General features: G+C 36.7%; 1 protein-coding gene across 5 annotated transcripts in view; it reads left to right on the forward strand.

The window, feature by feature from the left end:
* The window catches only part of LRBA (LPS responsive beige-like anchor protein), a 748,427-nt gene that overhangs the window by 119,172 nt on the left and 601,489 nt on the right, over nt 1-27,766 (forward strand). For all 5 annotated transcript variants that reach the window (XM_069556712.1, XM_069556716.1, XM_069556715.1 and 2 more), the window contains exons 15-22: nt 1,684-1,763; nt 3,099-3,161; nt 6,984-7,081; nt 16,183-16,275; nt 18,610-18,718; nt 19,067-19,148; nt 22,536-22,659; nt 23,209-23,401. In XM_069556712.1, the coding sequence (XP_069412813.1) occupies nt 1,684-1,763; nt 3,099-3,161; nt 6,984-7,081; nt 16,183-16,275; nt 18,610-18,718; nt 19,067-19,148; nt 22,536-22,659; nt 23,209-23,401 (842 nt within the window). The remainder of the gene's footprint in view (nt 1-1,683; nt 1,764-3,098; nt 3,162-6,983; nt 7,082-16,182; nt 16,276-18,609; nt 18,719-19,066; nt 19,149-22,535; nt 22,660-23,208; nt 23,402-27,766) is intronic.

A 27,766-nucleotide genomic window follows, 5' to 3' on the forward strand; every position in this document is an offset into this window, starting at 1 on the left:
GTTAGCCTTTGCTCTGCTTCCTTTTGAACTCCAAGGTCAAACTTGCCTGTTACTGCAGGTTTATATCGTAAAAGAGTGTTAACCAGGGTTAACAGGCTGATAGTTTCAGTAGAATTTGGTGCAGGGGCTCCGAACACGGCCCCTGCTATTTTGTCGGTTTGTCTGTCTCCACGTCCCAGTTCTTCTGTATTGGCTCTTTCCTGTAGCTTCTCTGTTTGTAGTAGCAAGCAGCGCCCCTTACCTTCACATCCCCACAGCTTTAAATCTAGCAAGAGTATCTGCCTGCATCGAGCATATCCAGCAAAAGTCCTTTTAGTCTCTTGGTTGCTCACTGGCTCTGATTGCCTCGTGTGTCCATCTGCGTGGCAGTGTTCTTCAAATTGCCCAGAGGAGGAGGCCCTTCTTACCCCCAGAACACATGATCTGAGTGTGAAGATGGGTGCAGTCCCTTTATAAGAATTGAGGGCTGTTGTTTTAAATCAGGAGATAGATGCAGGAGAGTGAAACAAGATACATTCTGATTTTTTACTCAAAGGCTTTGGTTGTTCAGTGATTTACAGAGACGAGGTTTCATATTTGTACAATATTTTTTTAAACCCCTTTCAAAATAACCCTGATTTATTATTAGACAGTATGCTATCATTTAGAAAGCTGTGAGGACACATGAAAGTTCTATGGTCTTGTTTAAGCTGGCATGTTGTGGCAGATCTAGAACTAAATATCACTTCCTGATGGTGTGTGTCATGTACTGTCCTGGGTGTTTGCAGTATATTTTGGCCTTGATTTTCTAACTGATTAGTGATCTTGGGAAAGTCTCCTACTTCAAGTGAGAAAGCTGGCCAAACTTTATGATTCTGTTGTAGCTCTGTAACCTTTTCTTTGTCTAGGAATCGTCATGTGGAACAAATTTGAAACAATTTTCTCCCTAGTTTAATTGATCTGTTCAAGGTCGTGTTGGTCCTGTGCTTTGGTGGTCTAGGAACTAGCTGTAAATAATGATTAGTGGGGGGAAAATTGCAGAAAATATGAGGCAAGCAAGTACCTGAGTTGGGATCTTAGGACAATGAGTATTTGGTTTCAAAAGCTTTCTACTTATGAATTATACGTTTCAGACATGAAAATTGACTTTAATGTGAGCCATGTGTGACCAAGGACTTTTTCAAACAGAGAAGGAGATGTCAGAGGTGGTCAGCACAATGTCTCCCTCCTTCGTGGACGATGTTGTGTTGAAGTGTACTTTTTGAGGGTTTTATATTAGCTTATACAGTGGTAACAGTACAAAAGTTTTTTCATATTAAGTTCCCATGTAGAGTTTAGACTGTCTTTTGCTCTTTTTCCTTGGTAAACTTATGTTGCCAGAGTAAGATTCCCAGAGAGTCTTTTAAAGCTAACTGTAAATTTGTTACCTCATCTTTCTGGTTTGAAATTCCTTTGACCTTAGTCAAAAACAAATGTCTTCATTGCAGTTTTTATGTAACTGATTTTGTACATTGGAAGCACTGTATATGCAATCATGTTGAGGTTGAATGCTTGTTTTTCTAGAGACATTAAACTCTTCAGGAAAGTTAATTATGTTTCTTATAAGTAAGTGGGAAAACTGTTGGGAATGGGAATTTTATACTTAGCTTCGAGGTCTTTGAAATACTCAATGTGTGTGCGTATGTGTTTGTCTTTTTTTAAAAGATGGACCACGACCTAATCAAAAAGAACTGTTTTCTCTACGAGCATTCTTGTTGATGTTTATTAAGCAATTAGTAATGAAGGTGAGTTCATGTTTCTTATCCTCTAGCATGTGTTTATTGTAACATACTTTCACATAAACTGCTCTGTTGGTTTATTTATTCTTTGCTCTGTTAATGGGTTTACAGAGTGGAAAATACTTTGAAAGGTATTTATTTCCCTGTTTGTTTTTTCTTATTGTTTCCTAGGCATATATTGATAAACATTAATGCCGAATTAGAGATTGATAATTATAACATATATGAATTTCTATTGGAGTTCAAGTGTATTCATAGTTTCATTCAGCAAGTATTTACTGAGTTGCTAGTAGTTCCTACTATTCTTAGACCTGGGGATACAGCAGTCAACAGAGCTGCTCAAAAGGAGGAGGTTTCATTTTTAGAGATTCCCTGTACCTGACATCCAGATTTTGAAAAATAAATTTTCCTGTATAAAAACATACGGGATAGAAATGATTACATTTTGTTACATTTCCTTCCACTATCTGTAAAGTAAAATTTAATATTATTTTTCAGGAAGGTGTTTTGGTTTTATAAGATGCCAACATATAAATATATTTGTTCTCAATATTTTATTCAGTATTTTCCTATATCATTTTATTTCGTATTCTTTATAGTTTAATGCTTTATTAGCTGCCACATAATATTGTGGTAAATGGACCTAACTTGGTATATCTTTCAGAATCAGATATCTTATTTCCATTTATTTAAAAATTTATCCTTCACATTGTCTCTTTATGTTCTTTCCTAGTGTGTTTTGTTTCTAATTATCTTAATTGTTCTTTTTTGAGATTTCATGTTTGTTTTATGATCAATAGTACAGTAGCTTGAAAATTTTCATAATGCATTCATACTAAAAAGTGCAGTGTTTTTTCCACTGAAATTCCTACTCAGTTTTTAGTACCTGACATTTTAACTAGGTAATTTTAGAAACTGTTCATTTTAGTCTCCAAATTTAATAGAAAAAGATAAACAGAAAAGTTATCTTCTATATTTAAAGGAGTGATGGGTGTAATACCCTTATACTTACCCTCAATGATCGTTTTTGCTTACTTCAGGATTCTGAAGCTCTACTAAATAAGTTATCATCTATCCACATTATAAGGTGCTGAAAACAGTGCTGATGTCTAATCTCTTTGACTTTCTACATTGTGTTGCCTACTGCATGTCTTTAGTGCTTCCCTGAGTTTTTATCTTAGGTTTAGATTCTTTTTTTTTTTTTTTGGTTTAGATTGTATATTACATTATTTATTTATGTTTATAGCAACTGACCAACTTGGCAAATCTGTGTATGTAATTTTCCTTTTCAAAAAAATTTTTTATATGTAAGTATAAAATACTTGTGTTATGTTTTTTAAGGATAATGGAGTAAAGGAAGATGAACTACAGGCCATTCTTAATTATCTACTCACTATGCATGAGGTAACGTGTGAATTTTATATGTTGGGAAGTTATATTATGGGCTTTTTTAAACAAAAACGAGTTAAAGAACTCTCTCATTAATGATGTAACTATGCCTGTACCTTTGCTCAGAATGGAGAGTAAATGTATCTAGGAACTAAATCTTAGCAAATTACATTTAAATATTCTTTATTACCACAACATGCCTCTGTGAATAAGCATGAGAGGCTTTTAAAAGTATTAAAATAAGATCTCATTGACCTAATAAGACTAAAAAATAACCTAACAACCAAAAAATACTTTCAGTGTATTTCCAGGTACCAGTATAATAAATGGAAAAATAGATAACAAAAATGACTACAAATGATTGGACTTTTTTTGAATTCTTATCATACTTTTCCCACTGATTTTGCATAATCAAATACTGTTAAATCACTCATTTATAGTTGATTTAAAATTATGTGGTTGTAAAGGAGGTTAAATAGGTTGAAATGTCTGGAGTTTTTTTCCTTTATAGAGTTGAGAAAATTTGATATATGCCTGATGTAGTCTAAATACATAATCTAATTAAATGTATTTTGCATAGTTAAATTTGGAAGTGAATTTCATATGAAGTGGGGCTTTTATACGATAACTGATATTCCTGTGTATAATTCATGTTTTATGAGTTAACATATTTGTTACAGCATGAGAATAGTGGCTTTTAAAATCATTAGTAGATAAAGAGATGTGGTTTGGATCTGTCTTTGTTAATTGGGACAGAAAAGAATGAGTTAAAGTTCTTGGTAGCATCATGTTTGACTGAAACATTAATGATTATGATTTCTTTTTCCTCTTGAGTAGGGTAGTCTCTTTAGATTTTCTTGACCATTTGGGACCAAAATATTTCATAAACGAAAACTGGAAGTCACAGTGATCTGTTTCCCTGAAACTATTAAATCAGATATTTTTGGGGTCCTTCAAATCACACTTTTCCAAAACCCCAGTGCCCTACCTCTAGATGATTTATTTAGCATATTGAGAATTAAATATTGAAGTAGCTGCCACAGCGAGAATTAAAAAGCAGTGAATGAACCTGGACGCAGGGCACCATAGAGATGACTGCCTGCTGCTTCCTTTTGTATCTTTGGGTTAGTAATGCCCAATAAGGCCCTCTAACAGTCGACAAAGATTGTGAAGGGTTTTCTTGAAATTTGTAGATTTCAGAACTATGTGCTTATTCTTGTGCTGTTCTGCAAATGTTATTAAATTATGCCATATACAGAAGTGTGTTCACCCAATAAACATTTATTGGTCGTCTGTAACCTTCCCCCCCCCCCCATGTATCCCTTTATATCTGATTAAGAAAAGATAAAAGAAGCTGTATAGGAACAATTTTAAAGTCCAAAGAGACACCAACTTTGTTTTAAGGCCGCAGTAGCTGATACAAAAATCCTTGTTACCTTCTCCAGCCTTCTCTCTGGAAATAGAGCAATAAATTCAGAAACCTGTTAGCTAACACAGGTGTTTTAAACACTTCTCCATTGCTTCTTTAACTACCTGTCATGCCTAACAGTGTTTCATTTAAGATTTAAAAGTACAGATCCAGAGAGGGGAGAAAAATATGCCACCCCAAACAAAAACCCACCTTAAAGTTTTGAGAAAAAAATTTTGCTTCCCTGTTCCCCACTTGGGTGAGGAGACCCGCACCACCACTGCAGTGTCCATTTTGAAAAATGTCAAGAGGCAGTCTGTACGCACATGGGCTTGCAGTATATATTTCTGTGGCCCAGGTGGTGAGTTCAGTGGTGTTTATCACATCATGTCTGCCTTGGACAAATTAAAAAATGAAAAGCTTATTATTACCACATATATAGATATAGAAAAAGCAAGAGAATTTCAGAAAAACATCTATTTCTACTTCATTGACTATGCTAAAGCCTTTGACTGTGTGGATCACAACAAACTGTGTAAAATTCTTAAGGAGTTGGGAATACCAGACCACCATACCTGCTTCCTGAGAAACCTGTGTGCAGGTCAAGAAGCAACAGAATTGGACATGGAACGAGGAACTGGTTCCAAATTGGGAAAGAAGTACATCAAGGCTGTATATTGTCCCCCTGCTTACTTAACATATATGCAGAGTGCATCATGTGAAATGGGCTGGATGAAGCACAAGCTGGAATCAAGATTGCCAGGAAAAATATCAATAACCTCAGATATGCAGATGATACCACCCTTATGGCAGAAAGTGAAGAACTAAAGAGTCTCTTGATGAAAATGAAAGAGGAGAGTGAAAAAGCTGGCTTGAAATTCAACATTCAAAAAACGAAGATCATAGCATCTGGTCCCATATGCTGTTGCTGCTGCTAAGTCGCTTCAGTCGTTTCCGACTCTGTGCGACCCCATAGACGGCAGCCCACCAGGCTCCCCCGTCCCTGGGACTCTCCAGGCAAGAACAGTGGTCCCATCACTTCAAGGCAGATAGATGGGGAAACAATGGAGACAGTGATGGACTTTATTTTCTTGGGCTCCAAAATCAGTGCAATTGGTGACTGCAGCCATGAAATTAGAAGATGCTTGCTCCTTGGAAGGAAAGCAGTGACAGAATTAGACAGCATATTAAAGAGCAGAGACATTACTTTGCCAACAAAGGTCCATCTAGTTAAAGCTATGATTTTTCCAGGGGTCATGTATGGATGGGAGAGTTGGACTATAAAGAAAGCTGAGCACTGAAGAATTGATGCTTTTGAACTGTGGTGTTGGAGAAGACTCTTGAGAGTCCCTTGGACTGTAAGGAGATCCAGCCAGTCAATCCTAAAGGAAATCAGTCCTGAATAATCATTGGAAGGACTAAAGCTCCAATACTTTGGTCACCTGATGCAGAGAACTGACTCATTGGAAAAGACTTTCCTGATGCTCGGAAAGATTGAAGGTGGGAGGAGAAGGGGACAACAGAGGATGAGATGGTTGGATGACATCATCGACTTGATGGACATGAGTTTGAGCAAGCTCCAGGAGTTGGTGATGGACAGGGAACCCTGGCATGCTGCAGTCCGTAGGGTTGCAAAGAGTTGGACATGACTGAGGGACTAATCTGTACTGATATATTTAATACTAACTGCAGATAATAAGGGGCTTCCTTGGTGGCTAAGATGGTAAAGAATCTGCCTGCAGTGCAGGAGACCCAAGTTTTATCCCTGAGTTGTGAAAATCCCCTGGAGAAGGGAATGGCAACCCCGTCCTATATTCTTGCCTGGAGAATTCCATGGACAGAAGTTACAGTCCATGGGTTGCAAAGAGTTGGAGACGACTGATCTGCTAACACTTTTTCCCAGATAGTATGTGAGAACTATCTAGTTATCATTTCCCATAAGATCTTGTTTCAGAGCTAGTTTCTTGAGAGACTTAGTGCACATCGTGGTCCTAGTTGCCCCCAACACTACTACCATATTCCCAGTGTCTTATTAGCATATTGAAGCTTCAATTTGTCTTTGTTGTAATAAAACAGAACAGCCTGTTTGTCCTTCTCTGCCAATTTCTTGATGTGTAATCATTCCTTAAAAAAAAAAGAAACCTGTAAATCAATACCTGTTATAACAATGGAATATGTTTCAGGAAATCTTGACATAGTGCAATAGTCATTTTATATCTTTGATTATGAAATTATTTGACTATTTGGTGTTGTATAGGTTGAATTCTACGGATGAATATGTATATATCAATATCTAGTGTGTTTTAAACAAGTGTATTTGTACAGAAGCCTACTTATTTTTTTGATATTCTAATTCATTATTACAGAAGTAGTCATTGTTCAAATAAGTTGTTTTTCCTTATTTAAAAAAAATTCTGAAATAATTTTAGGATGACAATCTAATGGACGTCCTACAGCTGCTTGTTGCATTAATGTCAGAACATCCTAACTCTATGATACCTGCTTTTGACCAAAGGAACGGGTTACGGTAAGAGTTTAACATTTCAAGAATTTTAATATATTTAATATAAGAGATTAGTTTTTAAATGATAGGTTCTTAGAAATGAAAATTGTTACTGGATCCTATAAAACAGTATATAAGATCCTTTTATTTCATGTCTTACGTTTTTTGAAAAAGTCTTCAATGATAGAGGCTGTTACTGTTTAATATCATTCCAGTGTTTATATAGTTAATGCTATTATACAGCTATTGTAAGGTCAAATTCTGTAACAGACCTGTCTTTAGGTCCTAGAATAGTAATATACAATTGTGATCTAAGAGAAGATCTCTGTATCTTTCCTTTAAAATATAACCTATTCCACACAGATGTGTATAACGGACTTTTGGACTCAGAGGGAGAGGGAGAGGGTGGGATGATTTGGGAGAATGACATTCTAACATGTATACTATCATGTGAATTGAATCGCCAGTCTATGTCTGACGCAGGATGCAGCATGCTTGGGGCTGGTGCATGGGGATGACCCAGAGAGATGTTATGGGGAGGGAGGTGGGAGGGGGGTTCATGTTTGGGAACGCATGTAAGAATTAAAGATTTTAAAATTTAAAAAATAAAAAACTAAAAAAAAAAAAAAAAAAATAACCTCTTCCAACCTCAGTCCCAAGTCATCATTGTATTAGTCTGCTTAGCATGCTGTAACAAAATATCCTAGACCAGGTAGTTTAAACACCAACAATTTGTTTTCTCACACTTTTGGAGACTGTAAGTCCAAGATAAAGGTGCCTGAAGGGAGGATTGGTGTCTGGTGAGGGCTTTCCCTTTGGGGTGTAGGCAGCCTCCTTCCCACTGTGTTGACATGACCTTTCTGTACAGGGCAGAAAGAGAGTGAGTGAGAAAGCAGAAAGCTCTTTGTTTGTTTGTTTTTTAAATAAGGACGCTAATCCACTTGAATCAGGACCTACCTTTATGACCTCATTTAATTTTTGTTTTTTATTTAAAATTTTAATTGGAGTATAGTTTATATACAATGTTGTTAGTTCCAAGTGTACAGCAAAGTGATTCAGTTGTAACTATACATATATCTAGTCTTTTTTAGATTTTTTTCCCATATAGGTCATTACAGAGTATTGAGTAGAGTTCTCTGTGCTATACAGCAGGTCCTTATTTGTTATCTGTTTTCTCCCTAATTCCCCCCTGCCCCACCTCCTAATCATAGTTATTTTAAATTCCCTGTCTTATACTTAAAACTTCTCTGTCATATCTGTGTCTTGTTCTGATGATAGGTTTACCCCTTCAGACTGTATTTTCTTGCCTCGTTTGCATGTCTTGACCTCCTTTAACTTAACTGATTTCTTCTCTAAATACAACCACAGTTGAGCTTAGGGATTTAGTATATGATTTGGGGAGCACATATTCAGTCTGTAACAGTTATCAGCAACAAAAGAGAATAGTTCTGTTTTAAGTCTTTCATTTAATGAGAAGTTTTGGGGGGCACAAAAGTTTAACAGATACTTTGCTGAGTGATCAGCTACAGTAAGTAATTTAATAATCTAGTTATAATAAATTTTCCGTACCGTGGATCATGGAGAAAGCAAGGGAGTTGCAGAGAAATGTCGACTTCATTGATTACACGCGAGCCTTTGACTGTGTGGCTCACAGCAAACTGTCAAAAATTCTTAGAGAGATGCGAGACATGGGAGTACCAAACCACCTTACCTCTCTCTTGAAAAACCTGCATATGGGTGAAGAAGCAACAGTTAGAATCGGACCTGGAAGAATGGACTGGTTCAAAATTGGGAAAGGAGTACAACAAGGCTGTATATGGTAACCTTGCTTATTTAACTTATGTGCAGAAATGCTGGGCTTGGATGAATCACTAGCAGGAATCGAAATTGCCAGGAGAAATATCAGTAACCTCAGATATCCAGGTGACACCATTCTGATGGCAGAAAGTGAAGAGGAGCTAAAGATCTTTATGAGGGTGAAAGAGGAGAGTGAAAAAGCTGGCTTCAGACTCAGCATTCAGAAAATTAAGATCATGGCATCTGGTCCCATCAGTTCATGGGAAATAGATGGTGAAAAAGTGGAAGCAGTGACAAACTTAATTTTCTTGGGCTCCAGAATCACTGCAGATGATGACTGTAGTCATGAAACTCAAAGATGCTTGCTCCTTGGAAGAAAAGCTATGACAAACCTAGACAGTGTATTAAAAAGGAGAGATTTCACTTTGCTCACAAAGGTCTGTATGGTCTAACCTATGGTTTTTCTAGTAGTTGTGTACAGATGTGAGAGTTGGACCATAAGAAAGGCTAAACGCCAGAGAATTGATGTTTTTTAATTTTGCTGGAGAAAACTCTTGAGAGTCCTAGACAGCAAGGAGATCAAACCAGTCAGTCCTAAAGGAAACCAACCCTGAATATTGATTTAAAGGCTGTTGGTTTAAGCTCTAATACTTTGACTACCTGATGCAAAGAGCCAATTTGTTGGAAAAGACTTTGATGCTGGAAAAGACTGAAGGCAAAAGGAGAAGGGGGAAGCAGAGGATGAGATGGTTGGATGGCGTCATCAACTCAGTGGACATGAATTTCAGCAAACTGGGAGAGAAGGGGTGACAGCGGAGCCTGGCGTGCCGCAGTCCGTGGGGTTGCAGGGTCGGACACAGCTTCCCAGCTGAATGACGACAGCAACCAGTCTTTTATTACAAAGTTTCGATTTGTTGTTTTTCAATATTCTTTGTGTATAAGATAGAAGATGACTTTATGCCTTATACTTAGGGAGTACATTTTCAGAAATTCCCAGAGAACAGAACCAAAAGTGTTTGCGTGTGTGTGTGTGTGTGAGAGAGAGAGAGAGGCAGACAGACAGACAGACAGACATGTATGTTGAGGAATGGTTTATGTGATTGAAGAAGCTGACAGGTCCCACATTTGCAGGGTAGGCTGGCAGGTGGAGATCCAGGTAAGAGGTGATGTTGCAGTTTGAGATTAAAGTCTGTCTGCTGGCATAATTCCCTCTTCTTTCAGGGAGGTCCGTTTGTTTGTTTGTTTGTTTCCTATTAAGGCCTTTAACTGTTCAAATGAGGTACCCACATTATGAAGGGTAATTGACTTTATTCAGTTTACTGATTTAAATGTCAGAGTAAATGCTGACCTCATAGAATTATTTGGGAAGTGCTCCCTAACCCTAACCTCTCATCTTTGCATCTTGTGATCCGTTAACAAATGTTGATTTTTGTTTGGCTTTGTTTTAGCAGGAAAGGTCAGTCTGCAATTCTGCCTGTCCTCTGTAGGTGGTGGTTCTCTTGTCCCTTCGTTTTTAAAACCTCTCGTCTTGCCTTAAGTTTTTCTTGTACATGCACCACTCAGGGATTAAGGTGAGAACTGGGGGATAATTCACGTCTTCTTTAGAAAGACTTGATTGATCCTGTGGTCTGAGTTTGTCCCATACATTGAATCTCTTAGGTCAGTTTGTGGCTTTTGAAGGTTTTTTACACAGATCTTGAGGATTCTTCTCCTTTGTTTGCTCCTAGCTATTCGGGAGTCTCATACCCTCTCTAGTCTGTGCATGCTAAGTTGCTTTAGTTGTATCCAGTCTTTGCCACCCAATAAAGGACAGAAATGGTATGGACCTAACAGAAACAGAAGATATTAAGAAGAGCTGGCAAGAATACACAGAACTATACAAAAAAAAAAATCATCATTTTCCAGATAACTATGGTGGTGTGATCATTCACCTAGAACCAGACATCCTGGAGTCCAAAGTCACCAGGGCCTTAGGAAGCATCACTACAAACAAAGCTAGTGGAGGTGACGGAATTCCAGTTGAGCTATTTCAAATCCTAAAAGATAATACTGTGAAAGTGCTGCACTCAATATGCCAGCAGACTTGAAAACTCAGCAGAAGCCACAGGACTGGAAAAAGGTCAGTTTTCATTCCAGTCCCAAAGAAAGGCAATGCCAGAGAATGTTCAAACTACCGCAAATTGCACTCATCTCACACACTAGCAATGGCGAAGGCAATGGCAACCCACTCCAGTGTTCTTGCCTGGAGAATCCCAGGGACGAACAGGGGGAGCCAGCTCCCAGGGGGAGCCTGGTCGGCTGCTGTATATGGGGTCACACAGAGTCAGACACGACTGAAGCGACTTAGCAGCAGCAGCAGCACACACTAGAAAGTAATGCTCAAAATTCTCCAAGCCAGGCTTCAGCAGTACATGAATTGAGAACTTCCAGATGTTCAAGCTGGATTTAGAAAAGGCAGAGGAACCAGAGATCAAATTGCCAGCATCTGTTTGACCATCAAAAAAGCAAGAGAGTTCCAGAAAAACATCTACTTTTGCTTTATTGATTACATTAAAGCCTTTGACTGTGTAGATCACAACAAACTGGAAAATTCTTCAAGAGATGGAAATACCAGACCACCTGACCTGCCTCCTGAGAAATCTGTATGTAGGTCAAGAAGCAACAGTTAGAACCAGATGTGGAAAAACAGACTGGTTCCAAACTGGGAAAGGAGTACATCAGGGCTGTATATTGTCACCCTGCTTAATTAACTTATATGCAGAGTACCTCATGCAAAATGCCGGGCTGGATGAAGCACAAGCTGAAATCAAGATTGCTAGGAGAAATATCAATATCCTCAGATACGCAGATGATACCACCCTTAAGGCAGTAAGTGAAGAAGAACTAAAGAGCCTCTTGATGAAAGTGAAAGAGGAGAGTGAAAAAGTTGGCTTAATACTCAGCATTCAAAAAAAGAAGATCATGGCATCCGGTTACATCATTTCATAGCAAATACATGGGGAAACAATGGAAACAGTGAGAGACTACTTTTTGGGGCTCCAAAATCACTGCAGATGGTGACTGCAGCCATGAAATTAAAAGACCCTTGCTTTTTGGAAGGCTAGCTGTGACCAATCTAGACAACATATTAAAAAGCAGAGACATTATTTTGCCGACAAAGGTCCGTCTAGTCAAAGGTATTGTTTTTCCACTAGTCATGTATGGATGGATGTGAGAGTTGGACTGTGAAGAAGGCTGAGAGCTGAAGAATTGATGCTTTTGAACTGTGCTGTTGGAGAAGACTCTTGAGAGTCCCTTAGACTGCAAGGAGGTCAAGACAGTCAATCCTAAGGGAATTTCAGTCTTGAATATTCATTGGAAGGACTGATGCTGAAGCTGAAACTCCAATACTTTGACTACCCAATGCGAAGAACTGACTCATTGGAAAAGACCCTGATGCTGGGAAAGACTGAAGGCGGGAGGAGAAGGGGACAACAGAGGGTGAGATGATTGGATGTCATCATCGATTCAATGGACGTGAATTTGAGCAAGCTTCTGGAGTTGGTGATGGATAGGGAAGCCTGATGTGCTGCAATCCATGGGGTCGTAGATTCACACACGACTGAGCAACTGAACTGAATTGGACTGTGGCCCACCAGCCTCCTCTGTCCAAGGGGATTTTCCAGGCAAGAATACTGGAGTGGTTTTCCATTTGCTTTTCCAGGCCTCTAGTCTGTAGGAACCCATTTTCTTCATTCCTGTAACCTGGAGGAACATTTTTCTCACAATATTAGCTACCTGGACTTCTGAAAGAAAGTAACTCCAAGGTATAGACCATGGGTCAGATTTATAAGAGAAAAGTAAAAATTCAGACTCTTACCTATAAAATGTGTAATGCCTAAGTATTAACTCCTCTACACCAATGCACCTGCTCTTTTGTAGTCTTCGGAGTGCTTGCAAAATTACTTCTTCTCTTTTGTCTGTACCTAATAGTTCGGATACATAAGACAGAGAAGCTCTTGTTGTCCTTACTCCATCTTGGTTGGTTGAATGTATATGTTCATCATTACACTGGCATTCAGAATATTTCACTGCTGTAAAAATCTTCTGTGCTTTGCCTGTTCATCCTCCTCTCAGCAGCCCCCCTGCCAAACCCACAACCACTAATCTTTTTATTGTCTCCCTTGTTCTGCCTTTTCTAGAATGCCATATAGTTTGTATCATTCAGTATGTATTTTTTTCAATCTGAGGCTTTCAATCAAAAGGCTTTTCATAGCTCAACAGCTCATTTCTTGTAGGCCTGAATAATATTTCACTGGTTGGATGTCTACAGTTTATCTATGTATTGATCAATGACATCTTGGTTGCTCCCAAGTTTTTGCAGTTACATGTAAAGCTGGTATAAATATGCATATGTCAAGTTTTCCCTGGAAATATGTTTTCAGCTCCTTTGGATAAGTACCAAAGAGTGCAGTCGCTGGATTGTATGGTAAAAGTGTATTTAATTTTGTAAGAAACTGCCGAACTGTCTTCCAGAGTGGCTGTGCTTTCAGTTTCTTCTGAGGGTGATAATTTGTGTTGCTTCCCACCCTCACCAGCATTTGGTGGTGTTCGACCATTCTAATAGGTGTTGTATTTTTGTGTTCATTTGCATTTCCCTATGATGTGGGGCATCTTTTTATATTCTTATTTGCCATCCGTGTATCTCCCTTGATGAAGTACCTATTACGTCCTTTGGCTTGTTTATTGTTGGTATATAGGAGAACAGTTGACTTTGGATATCAGTTTTGTATTTTTCAACCTTGCTGTAATCGCTTCCTATTTCCATGGTTGGTTTCGTCAGTCAGTCCTAGGTGTTCTTCGTAGGTGATCGTGTCATCTGAAAACACAGGTAATGTTGTGTGTTTCTTCGCAGTCTGTATACTGTATTCACTTTTCTTGCTTTACCGCTTTAGGAAGAAAATTCGGTATGATCTTGTAAAGGAATGGTGAGAGGGGACAGTCGTGCCTTTCGCTTGATCTAAGTAGTAAAGTTCTGAATTTTTTTCCCACTGAGTGTGATGTTTGCTGTCGATTTTTTGTAAATAGTCTTTATCAAGGTGAGAAAGTTAACCCTCTGTCCTTAGTTTATTTAGAGTTTTTAACATGAATGGCTGTTGGATTTGTAAAAATTTTTTTATCTACTGATGTAATTGATAACTTTTCTTATGTGTTTGTGTGATGATTACCTTAGTTGATTTTCAGATGTGAAACTATCCTTGTATACCCAGAGTAAGTCTCCCTTGGTCATCATATATGCTTCTTGTACTTTTTTGGATCTTATTTGCTGATACTTTGTTGAGGATTTCTCATCTCTATTGTGTGAGATATCGGTCTAATGTAAGATGTTAGTCGTTTTCTTATAGTGTGTTCTTCTGGGTTTGGTATAGGGTAATGGTGGCTCACAGAATGAGAGTGAGTTAGGAGTATTCCTTCCGCTTCTGTGCTCTGATGGAGCTGGTAGAGATCTGGTATAATTTCTTCCCCAAATGTGGATTTTACCAGTGAATTCCTCTCGGTTTGGCACTTTCTATTTTGGTGGTTATTCAGTATCTTTAGTAGATATAAACCTATTCATATCTTTTATTTTTTCTTGTGTATGTTTTGGCAGATTGTGTCTTTCAAGGCATGGGCTCACTTGCATGTAGGTTATAGAATTTGTGGGCATAGAGTTCATAATATTCTTTTATATGGGCATGGCATCTGTAGTTATATCCCTCTTTTTATATGTGACATTAGTAAATTATGTCCTTTCTCTTTTTTCTTAGCCTCCAAGGAAGCTTATTGATTTTATTGATCTTTTTGAAGAATCAACTTATTTTTATTGATTTTCTCCATTTTTTTTTTTTACTGATTCCTACTCCATTGCTTATTGTTTTTCTTCTGCTTACGTTCAATTGAGTTTTCTCATCCAGATGCCCTAGAGTAAAAGCTTAGGTTATTGATTTTAGATCTTTCTTTTCTGTTAGAATACGGTGTATTCGGTGCTGTGAATTTTCCTGTAAGTGCTGCTTTTGCAGCATCCCAGAAATTTTTATACGTCGTGCTTTCATTTTCATTTAGTTGAAAATGCTTTTAATTTTTTTGAGATTTCTTCCTTAACCCACCTTTTATTTAGAAGTATGTTGTTTAATCTCCAAGTATTTTGGTGTTTTGCAGTTATCTATTATTGATCTCTGGAGAAAGCAATGGCAGCCCACTCCAGTACTCTTGCCTGGAGAATCCCAGGGACGGGGGAGCCTGGTGGGCTGCCGTCTATGGGGTCGCACAGAGTTGGACTCGACTGAAGCGACTTAGCAGCAGCAGCAGCATTATTGATTTCTAGTTTAATTTCATGTGGTTTTGGAGCAGGTGTTATGTCATCTTCAGTCTTTATATTTGTTGCTTATGTGTTTTTTATGGTCCTGGGTGTGGTCTACTTGGTGAATGTTCTGTGTGAGGCTAAGAAAACTGTGTTTTTCTACTGTTGTACAAGGCGCTAGCATGTGTGTGTGCTCAGTTGTGTCCAGCTCCTGGCAACTGCATGGACTGGAGTCCTCCAGGCCCCCCCATGAACGTTTCCGGGCGAGAACATTGTAGTGGGCTGCCGTTTCCTACTCCAGGTCATCTGTCACAGGAATCTAACCCACGCCTCTCGCATCTCCTGAACTGGCAGTCAGGTTCTTTACCACCGTGTCACCTGGGTATCCTGGGAAGTAGTACACAGATGTCAGTGACATCCAGTTGTTTGATGGTATTTTTGAGATTAACTGTGTCCTTACTGACTTTCTGCCTGCTGGATCTGTCTTTTTCTGAGAAAGGGATTTTGAAATCTCCCACTATGATAGCGGATTAATTGTTCCTCCTTGCACTTCTGTAAGTTTTTGCCTTACATAGTTTTAGGCTCTGTAGCTAGGTACATGCACGTTAAGGACTGGTAGGTCATATTGGAGAATTGACCTGTTTATCATGATACAGTGTCCTTTATCCCTGATAACTTTCCATACTTTGAAATCTGTCCGAAATTAATGTAGTTACTCTTATTTTTGATAAGTTATGAAGATGGTATATTTTTGTCCATTCAGTTACTTTTTGTCTGTATATATTTTTATATTTAAAGTGGGTTTCTTGAAGAGAACATACAGTTGATAAGCAAATTTTTAAATGTTAGAAATGTATATTAAATTCACTCATATCTTACTTGAAGATACGTTTATAATTGTGTGACTAAGTTTTATAATTGTGTGACTATATGAAAAAATATGCACATATAAGATATTTACTTTTGAAAGATACTCATAGTAATTTGTTTTAAATTTTAATTTATTCAGTGTTATCTATAAACTTCTGGCATCAACAAGTGAAGGAATCAGAGTACAGGCTCTCAAGGCAATGGGCTATTTTTTAAAACACCTGGCTCCAAAGTGAGTATGCATTGTAATCTAAAATGGACTGTTGCATATTACATATCAATTTTATAAATCTTTGGGGTAGTATTTACGTTGTGGTTCCTCTAGTCTGTTTTTATTTTTACTCATAAAATTCTATATAAGTTTAGTCCTCTTTCTACATATTAAAAATAAAGTAGGGAACAGGAGTATGTTGTTTCTGTTTTTATCTTAATTTTTCTTCATTTTGTTCACTATAAGAATGCATTTGTATAAGCTGGATTCTAAGTGAACAGGTAAGGGCTTCTTTTCAGGTGGCTTGATCATCATTTGCTGTATCTGTAGTGTATAGCTAACGGAATTAACGTGGGTGTTTGCCACATACTGTATTCTATTATGTATATATAACTAAACTGAAACCTCCATGCTTCTTTTCTTAACTGAAGGCAGACGTTCTTGTCCTACCTATTGTTCCTTATACCAGAATTGGTTTATTATAAAAATTAGCAGTTTTGGTGGTGGAAAAGTATTGGTAAATTTGTAGTCTGTGTTGAATCCAGCTGACTGACTGTAAATAAGGTTACATTGGAACACAGCCACAATCATTTATTTGCTTATTGTCTATGACTGTTTATACAACAGCAGTGTTGAGTTATTGCTTCAGAGAGCATGATACATAAAACTGGAAATATATACTATCCAGCCATTTGGAGAAAACATTTGACAAGCCCAGGGGTAGAGTTAAGTTTATAATCCTCAGTCCCTTAGTTTCTGCTTGAAAGTTTAATTTTAATGTGTTCACCTTCACAGTGTTTGTTTAAAAATTCTCCTGCATGCCTTCTACTTTTCCTTCCACATTGTTTTTCTACTTTACTTATTTGGCTTTAGATTATTGCTCATGGTAGCTGCTAGTTAGTAAAAAATTGCTGTGAAGATTTGGCTTTATATTATTATTCATAGTTCAGTTCAGTTGCTCAGTCGTGTCCGACTCTTTGCAACCCCATGGACTGCAGCATGCCAGGCCTCCGAGTCCATCACCAACTCCCGGAGTTTACTCAAACTCATGTCCATTGAGTCAAGATGTCATCTAACCGTCTCATCCTCTGTCATCCCCTTCTCCTCCTGCCTTCAATCTTTCCCAGCATCAGGGTCTTTTCTAATGACTCAGTTCTTCGCATCAGGTGGCCAAAGTATTGGAGTTCCAGCTTCAGCATCAGTCCTTCCAATGAATATTCAGGACTGATTTCCTTTACGATGGACTGGTTGGATCTCCCTGCAGTCCAAGGGACTCTCAAGAGTCTTCTCCAACACCACCGTTCAAAAGCATCAATTCTTCAGTGCTCAGCTTTCTTTATAGTCCAACTCCCTGATCTATACATGACTACTGCAAAAATCATAGCTTTGACTAGACAGACCTTTGTAACGTAATGTTACAGCGTTAAAAAAACGAAGATCATGGCATCCAGTCCCATCACTTCATGGCAAATAGATGGGGATACAATGGAAACAGTGAGAGACTATTTTCTTTGGCTCCAAAATCACTGCAGATGGTGACTGCAGCCATGAAATTAAAAGACACTTGCTCCTTGGAAGAAAAGCTATGACCAACCTAGACAGCATATTAAAAAGCTGACAAAGGTCTGACTAGTCAGAGCTGTGTTTTTTCCAGTGGTCATGTATGGATATGAGAGTTGGACCATAAAGAAAAATGAGTGCCGAAGAACTGACGCTTTTGAACTGTGGTGTTGGAGAAGACTCTTGAGAGTCCCTTGGCCTGCAAGGAGATCCAACCAGTCTATCCTAAAGGAGATCAGTCCTGAGTGTTCATTGGAAGGACTGATGCTGAAGCTGAAACTCCAATACTTTGGCCACCTGATGCGAAGAACTAACTCCTTGGAAAAGACCCTGAGGTTGGGAAAGATTGAAGGCAGGAGGAGAATGGGCCAACAGAGGATGAGATGGGTGGATGGCATCATTGACTAAATGGACACGAGTTTGAGCAAGCTCTGGGAGTTGGTAACAGACTGGGAAGCCTGGCATGCCGCAATCCATGGGGTTGCAAAGAGTCAGACATGAGTGAGGGGCTGAATCGAACTATGAAGATTTTGGTGATGATTTTTGTTGTGCTGTGGCATAACCAGTCCTATTTTTCTTAAACTTTAATTGTTTTAATTGTTCCCATATTGTAGTTTGTATTTCTGTACTTAAAGATTTTGTGGCCTTGTAAGTTCTGGGTTGAAGGAAATTGGGGGCATTATTGAGTTGGAATTTGTTACTATTGTGAAAAACATTTTTGTGTCTCCTTCATCAGCTAAATGGTAAATAGTAAAACTTTGTGTTTGATTTTTTTTTTTTTCTGTGTAATTGCAGAAGAAAAGCTGAAGTCATGCTTGGACATGGGTTGTTTTCATTGCTAGCTGAAAGACTCATGCTTCAGACAAATTTAATCACAATGACCACCTATAATGTCCTATTTGAGGTAGGAATGCAGGGAGCATTTAATCTTAACTAATTTTTAGCTAAAATACCTATATAATTGAGTTGACTAATGTGTAGATGAAATAAAAGCATTTAGGTTTGATGTATGATTTTGAAACTAGTTGTTTAAAAAAACTGCTATTTCTTAATAAATCTGTTAGTCTGAGTTATTAAACAGTGCAGACATCTCTGTTTAAGTATTTTTTCCATGTATTGACTATTTCATGTTTCATTTCATAATTAATTTAAAATATGGTTATAATGTTGATTAGTGTTGTACTTAAAGGTCATTAATAGCAATAGTGATATAGTGATTAGGCTAATCCAATCTGGTGTTTCGTTTCTATAGATTCTCATAGAACAGATTTGCACTCAAGTGATACATAAACAACATCCAGATCCTGATTCTTCAGTAAAGATACAGAATCCTCGTATGTATTTAATATACTTTGTTTTTGATATTTGTTTCTTGTTTTTCAAGCTTTATTGTTATATAGTTGACAAACAGCGTTGTGTAATTTCAAGATGTACAGTGTAGTGAGTTGATGCGTGTTGTGAAATGATTACCAGAGTAATGTTAGTAAGCATATCCATGGCTTTACATAGTTTTATTTTTTTGTGTTATTCGTAGTGAATACCCTTAGCAACTTTCAGGCGCATAGTGCAGTATTGTCATCTGTTGTCTCCAGGTTAAAGATTACACCCACGGAACTTACTCACCTTATAACTGGAAGCTTCCTATTTTTGAGCACCTTCACCCATTTCTCCCATTCCCTTCCTTTTAACTTATTTTTTATGAGTACATTTTGTTACCAAATGGAAAGGCACTAAAGAACCTGAAGTTGATATTGTTGAAAACACATTGTTTAGATAACATTTCATTATAGAGATTAATATAATAGTGGTTTTGTTTGTGTTTGATGTCGACTATAATTTCAAATTGACCTTAGGTCATGGGGAAATGTTTATATAGAGATTTTCAAGAATTATATGCATGGGCTTCCCGGGTGGCTCAGAGGTTAAAGTGTCTGCCTGCAGTGCAGGAGACCTGGGTTCGATCTCTGGGTTGGGAAGATTCCCCTGGAGAAGGAAATGGCAACCCACTCCAGTATTCTTGCCTGGAGATCCCATGGAAGGAGGAACCTGGTGGGTTACAGTCCACGGGGTCGCAAAGAGTCGGATACGACTGAGCCTAAAGTTGATATTGTTGAAAACACATTGTTTAGATAACATTTCATTATAGAGATTAATATAATAGTAGTTTTGTTTGTGTTTGATGTCGACTATAATTTCAAATTGACCTTAGGTCATGGGGAAATGTTTATATAGAGATTTTCAAGAGTTATATGCATAAGATCTATGTTCAGATTTTTGGTAAAGTTTTGACTGTACTCTTTAGGTGATGTCAGGCTAAGTTACATGGACCATGAATGTGGCTTTCATTTTAAATTCCTGTCAAGTTAAGAATATGAAGTGTGGAATTGAAAAATATCTGTCTTCTTAATTGTTTAAGAACTTAGTCTTGGTTAATAATCTTTTCTTTTGATATTTAGAATTCTTAAGTACTTATAAAATGTGTACATTTCTCATCTTTTTAAGATTAGTGATATTAAAATAACTGGTTTGTGGCATTTATAAATTAAATTACTTTTTGTGTGATGAGTTGTGTTTATGTTTATGATACTGTTTCAGTACTAATTTTAAAAACACATGTTGTGTGTGTGTTTAATTTTTCTTAGCCTCCAAGGAATTGTGATATCATTATTTTATACAGTAAAAAAGGAAAAAATACCTCAATTATATTGTTGTTGTTCAGTTGCTCAGTCGTGTCCAACTCTTTGCAACCCATGGACTGCGCATGCCACCTTCCCTGTCCTTCACTGTCTGCTGGAGCTTGCTCAAACTCATGTCCATCCAGTCGGTGATGCTGTCCAACCATCTCATCCTCTGTCGTCCCCTTCTCCTCCTGCCTTCAGTCTTCCCCAGCATCACGATCTTTTCTAATGAGCCGACCCTTCACATCAGGTGGCCAAAGTGTTGGAGTTTCAGCTTCAGCATCAGTCCTGCCAGTGAATTTTCAGGCTTGATTTCTTTTAGGTTGTACTAATCTGATCTGCTTGCTGTCCAGGGGATTCTCAAGAGTCTTTTACAACACCGATGTTTGAAATCAGATCTTCAGCACTCAGCCTTCTTTATGGTCTAGCTCTCATGTCTGTACATGACTACTGGAAAACCATAGCTTTGACTATACAGACGTTTGTTGGCAAAGTGGTATCTTTGCTTTTTTAATATGCTGTCTAGGTTGGTCATAGCTTTTCTTCCAAGGAGCAAGTGTCTTTTAATTTCATGGCTGCAGTCACCATCCACAGTGATTTTGGAGCCCAAGAAAATAAAGTCTGTCATTGTTTCTATTTTTTCCTTATCTGTTTGCTTTGAAGTGATGGAATTGGATGCCATAATCTTTGTTTTTGAATGTTTTGTTTTAAGCCAGCTTTTTCACTCTCCTCTTTCACTTTCATCAAGAGACTCGTTAGTTCCTCTTCTGCCATAGTGGTGGTATCATCTGTGTATCTAAGATTATTGATATTTCTCTTGGCAGTCTTGATTCCAGCTTGTGCTTCATCCAGCCTTGATAATATATATAAAATATATTTTATGTAGTTATGGGAAAGATGACTTATTGAAGTAAGAACTTTATATTGTCTGTGTAATATATTAGCAGAAAAGATAATCTGTACACTGTGGTATTTAAAAAATGGTATGTCTGCTTTTCGATCTTAACAGGTAAGTGATTTTGGGGCACAGTAATTTATCCAAATGGGTAAATAATAGTATCTCTACAATCCAGATGATAATAGTACTTAGTTATCATTTTGTGAGGATTATATGTATTAATATCTGTATTTTCTAAAAAAGCATCTCACAATAGTATATCATCAAAGTTAGTGGATATTATTGTAATGGTAATCATTGTTCAGGTAGACTTTGTCATTAGAAGAATTCAGAAATTGTTATTAAGTTTATGCTAAAATATCTTTTATTTGATATTTTGAACTTTAGAAACACCAAAAATCTTGGTCAATTGCAGGTTTAGAATTCCTCAACTTTTATTTGTGTAAAACTTTGGCATATTATTATTTGATCATTCTACTTAGATTTTTATATACTTTAAGCATTTCTTTTCTTCTTTTTTTTTAAGCATTTCTTTTCTTAAAATTTATAGTATAAATTTAGTCAATATTTAAGAGTATTACAGGTGCAGTTTTACTTATTGGGGATGTTTAATTTACTTTTCATATTTTTATGTCTAATTTTACTTTTAGAATTATGGAAGAAAATCTTGATAGCTTCTAAAATTCACAATGATAGAGGAAAAAGTTTGTGCCTATTATACATATTGTTGAAGAAGCTGAGAATTCTTTTTTTCTGAGGTTTTGATTTTATATATATATTTTTTGAGTATTTAAAAAATTTAAATATGTATATTTTAAGGTCAACTTTATTATCTGGCAGAGATTATGGAGAGGTGTTAGCAGTCATTTAATTCATTTATAATTTAATTTGATTTACTGCAAAGTTTTAAAATTTAAGTATTCTGTCTAATGATGAAAATAAAAAATTCCTTTCTTGTTTATATGATTTCTAGTGAATGTTTTGACAGTCTTGTCCGCAGATAATTTTTTTTATAATACAGAAGAGGATATTTTAGGTAGACATGTATGTCAGGGAAATAAAAGAAATTGATATATACTGATGATCTTGCATCATGAAGTTTTTGTAAAGTTGTGGTTTTTACTAATTTTTGAATTGTCTTACAGAGATACTAAAAGTAATTGCAACGCTACTTCGAAATTCTGTGCAGTGCCCAGAGAGCATGGAAGTTCGCAGAGCATTTCTTTCTGACATGATTAAACTTTTTAATAACAGTAGAGAAAATAGAAGGTAAGCAGGATCAGTTACTTTTTATTTGCAGTGTTCAAGTCTAGCTTTGAATAAGTCTATATTTTCTAGGACAGATTGCTTTAAATACTATGAAATGAACTTTCTGCATGCTTTTTCATTAAAGTAGTACTCTTGCCTGGAAAATCCCATGGACGGAGCAGCCTGGTAGGCTGCAGTCCATGGGGTCACTAAGAGTCGGACACGACTGAACGAATTCACTCTCACTTTTCACTTTCATGCATTGGAGAAGGAAATGGCAACCCACCCCAGTGTTCTTGCCTGGAGAATCCCAGGGACGGAGGAGCCTGGTGGGCTGCCGTCTATGGGGTCACGCAGAGTCGGACACGACTGAAGCAACTTAGCAGCAGCAGCAGTACAAGTAATATATGATAGAGTTATTTGAACTTTCAATACCTCATTGTTTTTAATTGTCTTGTATACATAATAAAGCTGGTTGTTTTGTTCATTTTGTTTTAAAGTTTTACGTTTTTGGAATTCTTTCAGTTGATTTACTTTTTAAGTAATTCAGTGTCCTCTTAATATTTTCAGGAGTTTGCTACAGTGTTCTGTGTGGCAAGAGTGGATGCTTTCTCTTTGCTATTTTAATCCTAAGAATTCAGATGAACAAAAGATAACAGAAATGGTTTATGCCATATTCCGAATCCTACTTTACCATGCAATCAAATATGAGTGGGGTGGCTGGCGTGTGTGGGTAGACACTTTATCAATCACACATTCAAAGGTAAGTTTTTTTAAATGACAGTATATTTTAACATTTTAAATGTCTGTAATTTTGTTTCTCTAACAAAATTTTATATACTTGAAGTCAAAAATGCAGATTATACTTTGGAAGTGTAGTGAACAACTGAAACAAGGAATAGCTAAGAAGAAAGACAGACTATTTCTAAGTTCAGCAGAATCAGAATAGCTTTTTTTTTTAATGTTATTGTTACTTGTGCTTAATAAAGTGAAACCTTGTAACACAGCATAGGAATTTATATTTTCAAGTAGCCATTTTCAAGATACAGTTTTCCGAATTTTACAGGACTTTAAACCTTTTTGAACACAAGGTGGCGCACAATATTCAAAGATGAGAATTACTTTAGTACTGTAAGGTGGTTGAGTAAACAAAAAGCTCTGGCTAATTTTGCTTTTGCTCCTATTTTTATATTCTCTTAAAAATTTTGTTTGAAAATCTACTAGTCTTTTTTAAAATAAAAACCCCTCAATCCAGTGTTACTTATTTATATATAGCTTTTGTTTAAAAATATCAATGAAATGTCCTAGATACATAAGAAGTTAGAAGGAGTGGTGTACCCGCCATGTCTGTGAAAGTGGGTTCTCCATCCCAGTTGCTTTGTCTGCCATTTTCAGCCCCTCTTCTCTCCCGCTCACCTGAATTTGGTGCTTTCATTATTTGTATGTCGTATGTGTATTTTTAATTACACACACGCATACCACACTGGATAATTTTATTTTTCATATGTATACTTAATAGAGATAATGGCATTGTATGAAATGCATGTTTTGATAACTTGCTATTTTTACTTATCACTGTCTGAGATTCATTCATATTGACCAAGGTCGTTGTGTCCTTTTTCTCAGTTGTATGTATTCCATGGTATAACTTCATCTGTTTATCATTTTGATGAGAATTTTTGATATATTTTGTATACATGAGAAAGTTTCTTTCTAGAATTGGAATTGCTAATTTGTAAGATGCAGATGTGAAATGTTACAAGATATACAATTCTTTTTCCAAAGTAGTGTATCAGTTTATATTCTTGCCAGTGGTGTATAAATACTCATGTCTTCATATCACCTTATCACTTGTTATGGCTGGAGTTTAAAAAATTCCAAATATGATGAATTTTAAATGCTGTGTTTCCCTAATTTTAATTTGCACTCTTTTTATTTTGTGGGCATTCTTCATATATTCTTGGTCTTAATCCTTTGCTACCTATATTATTTATGAATGTCTTCTGTCAATTTGTTGCTTATGTTGTTATGTTTGGAGTTTTATGTTTGTGTCTTCTGAGGAAATGTTACATTTCAAATAATATTCAGTTCAATATTCAAATGAAAATTCAGTTAAATTTATTAGCTTTTATTATGCTTTATATATCTTATTTAGGAACTGTATATATATCCAAAAGTAATATAATTAGCAAATGGTAATATTATAAATTGACTAGAAGGATAAAGAACAGAAGTGATACATTTAGTATATCTTTATTTTTTATTAAAAATGTTTTTTGTGTGTAGTAAGTTTAATAAGTATTTATTCATATTTGGCTGCATCGGATCTTAGTTGCTGCATGCAGGATCTTCATTCCGTCATGTAGGATCTTCCCGTGTGGTGCATGGACTCTCTAGTTGTGGTGCGTGGGCTTAGTTGCTCTGTGGCTGGTGGGATCTTAGTTCCCTAATCAGGGATTGAACCTGCATCCCCTGTACTGCAAGGCGGATTCTTTACCATTGGACCACCAGGGAAGTCCCTGGTATATCTTTAAATGTTTTATTTTATTGACTATCATAGTTAATGCTCTGGAATATTTTGCCCATCTGTTGGAATATGGGCTTCTCTCATAGCTCAGTCGGTAAAGAATCTGCCTGCAATGCTGGAGACCCGGGTTTAATCCCTGGGTTGGGAAGATCCCCTGGAGAAGGAAATGGCAACCCACTCCAGCATTTTTGCCTGGAGAATCCCATGGACAGAGGAGCCTGGCAGGCTACAGTCCATGGGGTCTCAAAGAGTTGGGCACAACTTTGCATCCAAACCACATTGGAATATGTTGTCATTTCTTAAATATATGTTCTTGAGTGGATAACTTCAGCTATTTGAAGTTATTATTAATTAAATAAATTAAATAAACAGAATTATTAATTATTTTTCCTTCTTCTTCAATGAGAGGAAGATGTGTTGCTATAGTAAGGATTTACAAAAGTGTCTTAGATTAGGACACAATCTTGTGAATAATCCAGTGGTAAATGAGGCAAAGATGTGATTTTCAAAAATGGCTTTGGTTTAGTCTCTGCATTTTTAAGCTAATCAGTTTAGTGAAAAGCAGTCTTCAAAGAATTGTGGCCTAAGGGCCAAATCTGGCCTGACCTGTTTCTGTCAATAAATTTTTCTTGAAACACAGCCACTTGCATTAATTTATGTATTTTGTATTGAGTATTTGTGACAGAGACTTCTTTTGCCCCCATGCCTAAAATATTTATTATTTGGCACTTTACAGAAACACTTTGCCACCTCTTCTCTGAGTTATTTTAGTTTGTGCTGGTACCCAGCTATTCTGATGTCTGTTGTAGTGAGCTGTTGCAGTCTGGTCTGATTTGCTCCTAGTAGTATTTTTCCCTTTACTACTTCATGAGAAAAATAGGGTTAAATTTAGATCTCACATAATTTGGATTGGATTTCAAATATATCTGGGAAAATTCTCGTTTAGGAAAGTGCGCTGTGAATTAGATTTTAATAATTTTATGCCTGTTCCCTGTTAATTCAGCACTTTCGTATACACTTTAGTTTGTCATGTCCTTAGAAAAAATGGCTAAAGGAATATAATCTTTAGAGCAGTAATTCTTGAAGTACTATCTGAAGACCTTGGGAGCCCAGGAGACCATTTCAGGGAGTGGAGGGGTCCACCTTTTCTAGCTACATATCTAGTGAGAAGATGGATTTTTCTTCATGTACTACAATCTAAACAATATAATGCAACACACTGAATACAAAAGCAGATATTAGAGTGTAGGTATCTTCTATTATGCCAGAATTGAAAGAGGTTTGCAAAAATAATAGCAAATGAAATTTGTGAAATAATAGCGCTCTTCTCATTTTTATTATTGCTTTGAAAAATGCCATTTATATTAATAGATCCTGGGTTTATTGCTATTTTCAAAAGAAATAAATGTTTGTAAAAGTTCTTAGCTTTAATTTCTAATGTGGTAATTAGTAATAGGGGCTTCCCTCATGGCTCAGCTGGTAAAGCATCTGCCTGCAATGCGGGAGATCTGGGTATGATCCCTGGTTTGGAAAGTTCCCCTGGAGAAGGGAAAGGCTACCCACTCCAGCTTTGTGGCCTGGAGAATTCCATGGACTGGAGAATTCCTGGAGAATTTAGTCCATGGGGGTCACAAAGAGTTGGACACAACTGAAGACATGCCCCATATAAATAAACAATTTGGATCCTGAGACCAAAATGCTTGAGAAGTCCCAAATCATTGACTGTTTAGTCTCTCAATTATTTTCTATCCACAAAACAAAAGGGGTGGAATAGAAGGTATCTCCGACACCTTAGCTTTGGAGTGTTCATAGTTAAATGTTTATATCCAGTCACCAGTCTGTTTGTGTGAGTAATGAAGATAACATGGACTTGGCAGATAGGCTGGTCCTGGATTTGAATTCTGATTTATAGTAATTTATAGTTTGTAAACTCAGGAAAGTTTCTAAACTTCTCTTAACCACCAGTGTTAATCTAGAAATGGTAAAAGTGGTAATTAATGTGTTTATCTGACTTCAGGAGTTAATGAGTGAAATCACAGCAAATGAAATTAAGTGACTGTCTTCCTTTGTTATAGCTCTGTCATTCCCCCTGTTAATCCTTTTGTTCTGACTCGTAATGCTATCTTACTAGTTAGGCCCTTATCACTTCATATTTGATATAAATACACATTTAAAAAAATTTTCTTTTCAAATGAGTTAATTACATCCAAAATAATTTGTGTGGCATATATGCCATGAAGTGTTGTAAAGGAAGACTTGTGATTACCTGACTTAAAAACATGTTGTATGGTTCAACCTTTCCAGCCCCCACCCATCCTCATTTCCTTCTTGAAAAGTTAAAAAAAATATGTATTCCTAAGTAATATAACCTCTTATATTGCCTATTTTTATATTTTATGAAAGTGACATTGTACTGTGTGAACTCTTCTGTTACTTATTTTTCTCATCAAACCTTTTGTTTCTAAGAATCTTTTTTTATTCTTAATAAATACATAAATTTTAAAAAAGAATTAATCAGAGTCATTAATGTGGGAGAGAGTTGATTGAAGCCAGTGATGGGCAGTCCTTGGGCCAAATCTTGCTCATTGGGTGCTTTTGTAA

Source organism: Ovis canadensis, chromosome 17, assembly GCF_042477335.2.
Source record: "Ovis canadensis isolate MfBH-ARS-UI-01 breed Bighorn chromosome 17, ARS-UI_OviCan_v2, whole genome shotgun sequence".
Taxonomy (NCBI): Eukaryota; Metazoa; Chordata; class Mammalia; order Artiodactyla; family Bovidae; genus Ovis; species Ovis canadensis.